The sequence below is a fragment of the Helobdella robusta genome, assembly GCF_000326865.2.
Source record: "Helobdella robusta unplaced genomic scaffold HELROscaffold_79, whole genome shotgun sequence".
Classification (NCBI taxonomy): domain Eukaryota; kingdom Metazoa; phylum Annelida; class Clitellata; order Rhynchobdellida; family Glossiphoniidae; genus Helobdella; species Helobdella robusta.
In genome coordinates, this window is record NW_008705453.1 from 428,806 (window position 1) to 432,974 (window position 4,169).

Here is a 4,169-nt window from a genome sequence, read left to right on the forward strand (position 1 = left end):
ATAATCATTATTATTATTTTTATTATTATTATAATTATTATTATCATCCTTCTTAACATCATTTTTACTCTCATTATTATTATTAGTAGTAGTGTTGTTGTTGTTGTTGATTTTTAGATTGATGCCACTCAGGTTGTTGATTGAGGACTGGAACATGAGACTGCCATTGTTGGTTAAGCAGACCCTGTCGGCCTCGAGGTCAGAGGCCAGCAGCTCCAGCTCGGCCAGGCCCTTCGTCGACTTTTCGCATTTGGCCTTTATCAGCTGCCGATAAAAGTGGAACGCAAACGCGATTAGGATTAGGAAAGTGGGGACTATGATGGCCATGGAAGCTATGGGGGCTAGCTTGTTGACCGTGTAGAAACGCACCCAGGCTAAGATGGCCATTTGGGCTAGGAAAAGGAGGATGCCGATGCCTGTCGAGAATATCCAGGCTATCTCTATGTACCTGTGTGTGTGTGTGTGTGTGTCTGTGTGCGTGTGTGTGCATTGTTATAATAACCATTATCGCTATCATCATCATCATCATTACCATTGCAGGTGGATGTGTGGTGAGTCGAGAACAGCTGCATTTGAGTTCAAGTAGCCGACTGTCTCGATGTTGGGTAGGATGCAAGTGCTGATGATGATGGTGATGGTGGTGGTGGTGGTGATGATGATGGTGATGATGATGGTGGTGGTGATGATGATGGTGATGGTGGTGGTGATGATGATGGTGATGATGATGGTGGTGGTGATGATGATGGTGATGATGATGGTGGTGGTGATGATGATGGTGATGGTGATTATAACGATAGCAGTGATGATGATCAATCAATCAATCAATTGATGGTGGTGGTGATGATGATGGTGGTGATGATTGCAGTGATGATGGTGATAATGATGAAGGTGATGATGATGATGGTGGTGGTGATGATGATGATAACGATGGCAGTGGTGATAATGATGATGAGAACAGTGTTTCATGCACTGTCTGTTGTTGATACTTGTAAAAAACATTCAAACAATAATTATTACTGCTGTGATTGCCACTACTACTACTACTACTGCCGCCGCTAAAACTGCTACCACTACAACTACTACTGCTTTTACTGCTACCACTACAGCTACTACTACCACTGCTATTGTTATTACAACAACAACTACTACTACTACTACTAGAAGGTAAATTGGAAAAAAAAACTATCAATTGAACCTAATCATAAGAGCAAGCAGGTGGACAGCCACAACGAGAGTGGTGATAACACTAAACGTAACGATTAGTTCGGGTGGAGTGTTGTCCTCTGGCCTTGCCAGATCCTGCTTGAAATCAGTTTCCACCATTGCCACCTAAAATTAGGTTTTGGAGATATTGAATACCAATTTGGAATAACTTAACGTAAAAATGATTGAATGCGAGTAACCATGGCGAATCCGGATAAAAGTGCCGAAATACGACTTGTGGCTTTTAGTTTCGCCTTGCTGAGGTGGAACTGCCTCCACTGAAGCGAATACTGCTGGTTTTGTTGGTCGTGTAGTGAGGTTGGTTGTGGGCCCATGATCATTTTTGTTCTTTTGTTATACTTTTTTTGTTCTTCTATGCACTGTTGTGTTGAGTTATTGGTTTTTTGTTAACCAATTGATTGATTGATTGATTGACTGATTGATTGAGTAATTGATTGATTGGACCAAATTCAACAATTTATACCAAACTTCAACTCTAAAAGTACTTTTACTACTAACTATACATGTAAATATAAGTGTACAAGCATAACTATATACATACCATATATACATACATATAATTTAACTTACGTTTAAGCCCATTATTTATTTATATTTATATATACGTCCAATCAAATTTATTTATACATGTACTATAATAAATTTGGTTTAGTTTCAGTTATATGTATATATATAATATAGAATAAATTATGTGTATAAATAACTGTTTTGCATGTCATATATATATGACATATTATATGTTATGAGTTATTATAGTTAGTTAATCTGGTTAATCATAATTGAAATCATTATTAATTGATGCATTTTTTGGCTTCTCTTAGAGTTTAATAACAGTAATTTAAAAATTTGATAATTTGGTAATGCAGTTCTTAATTGTAATTTAATATAATGTAATTGTAATTGTAATGTAATATAATATAATGTAGTAATTTAAATTGTAATCATGTAATATAATGTAATTGTAATGTAATGTAATAAAATGTAATTGTAATGTTATGTAATATAATTGTAATATGTAATGATAACATCATCTCTTTCACTTTCTTTTTTCTTTCTCCTACTTTCTCTCTCCCTCTTTCCTTATTTTTATCTTTCTTTTTCTTTTTTAAATTAAAACTTCAAAAGACTTTTATAAATTTCAATTTAATTAAAATTAAAAGTTAAGTTAAAAATTAAAATCTGAAAAATTTATTTTTAATTTTAAAACAAAAAATTACAGATGTTGAAAGAAAAAATCAATCAGTTGAAGTACTGACAATTTCACTAATCACTTAAAAAATTACTGACTGCTTTTTTAACATTTTCTAAAAATCTTGATCAAAAACAGAAATTCTAATGCACAGTTAAAATAATTTAAAATCAACTGTAATAAAATTAGCATAAGTAAACATAGGTAATCTCGGAGACGGCAAAGTGGTTTTTCCAGCAATATTTATTTATAGTCAACAGTTTAAAGAGACTCATAAGTTCCTCCCACGGTACAACTAAAAGTTAAACTAAATAATAAAAGCTTATAATAAAAGTTTAAAATAAAAATTTTAAACCAATTTTTACTAGAAAAACCACAAAACCTCTATAAAGTTATAAAAATATAATACATTACAAAATGTGTAACAAAATTTTAAACGTATTTGTTTAAAAGATAGTTTCACTTTTAAAACAAATTATTAATTTTTAGAAACTTGCTTCCAGAGGTAACTTGCCGTTAAAAAAAATTTTCAATGTTAAAACGCTGGTAGGGCGCTTTCAGTTATATAATTCCATGATTTTTACTTCATAATCGGCGGATAGATCTATTTAGTTTTAGAAATTGAACTATAACATTATGTTGTATGAATTATTCTTTTCTTCGTTAAACGTTTTTCATTTATGTTTTTCAATTTTAAAGTCATTAACATTTAAAAATTAAAATTCTTCAAAAAACCGCTTATTTTTTTAAATTTTTACTTCATGACCGGCGGGTAGATCTATTTAGTTTTAGAAATTGAACTATAAGATTTCTCAACGGGTACAAAGCAAGGGGGGGCCTATTTACCAGCATACAACACCTTCTTATGGGTTGAAGCAGAGATATGCAAAGAACCTCAATTTTTTCAACTTTTAATTATTTTCAGTAATGTCTCCCTTTGCTCCAAACCACATAACTAAAGTAATAGGACTAATCGATCAATTCGATCTATCGGTCGGGCTATTTGTCGTGCTTGGATTGTTGGCTTACGAAATTGCATGGATTTTAACGAGCAAACTAAATGAAATATTTACTTGATTTAATATGCTTAAAACATTGTAGTAATTCTATTTAATTTTAATAATGATTAATAGAATTATGTATTATTAAATTATTTTTGTTAATTTGAATATAAAAATTGCTATTGCTTTTGGTCCGGTGAAATCCGGTGGCTTACTGAAGCCGAAGGTTGGCTTAGTGGGATTGAACTATAGTCACCCTTTTTTTTACACTATTCGATCATGTTAAAAATTGGTTTGCTAATAAACGGCCTAAATAAATCAAAATTGTTATTTGAACAACCATTTTCATTATATTCAATGAATATTTTACATTCTGCTGGTGCTCATAAGAAACTGGCTGCTGAAATCATACGTTGGCTTACAGCAGTGGCTTACAGGGTTTCATAGAACTCTTACGATAGCACTTTTTTGTACATATAATGTTTTAAACAAATCAATATATTCATATCACAATTATTTTTGTCAATATAAATATAGAAATTGCTTTTGTCAGGTGAAAAATAGTGGCTTACTGAAGCCGTAGGTTGGCTTAATCGGATTTTTTCTCATGTATACAATACTATGAGATAAATCAATCAAACAATCAGTCAGTCGGTCCGTCGGTCAGCCAGCCAGCCAGCCAGCCAGCCAGCCAGTCATATATGTATATATATATATATATATATATATATATATATATATATATATATATATAT

General features: G+C 32.0%; 1 protein-coding gene across 1 annotated transcript; it reads right to left on the bottom strand.

Annotated features, from left to right (window-relative positions):
* Positions 1-216: 216 nt before the first annotated feature.
* On the bottom strand, positions 217-1,538 carry HELRODRAFT_90258 (hypothetical protein; the record flags this gene model as incomplete). Its single annotated transcript, XM_009031772.1, has 4 exons — positions 217-448; positions 533-619; positions 1,196-1,329; positions 1,404-1,538. Coding segments are annotated over 4 exons (588 nt in total), but the record flags the coding sequence as incomplete, so codon positions are not given.
* Between the last annotated feature and the right edge of the window lie 2,631 nt (positions 1,539-4,169).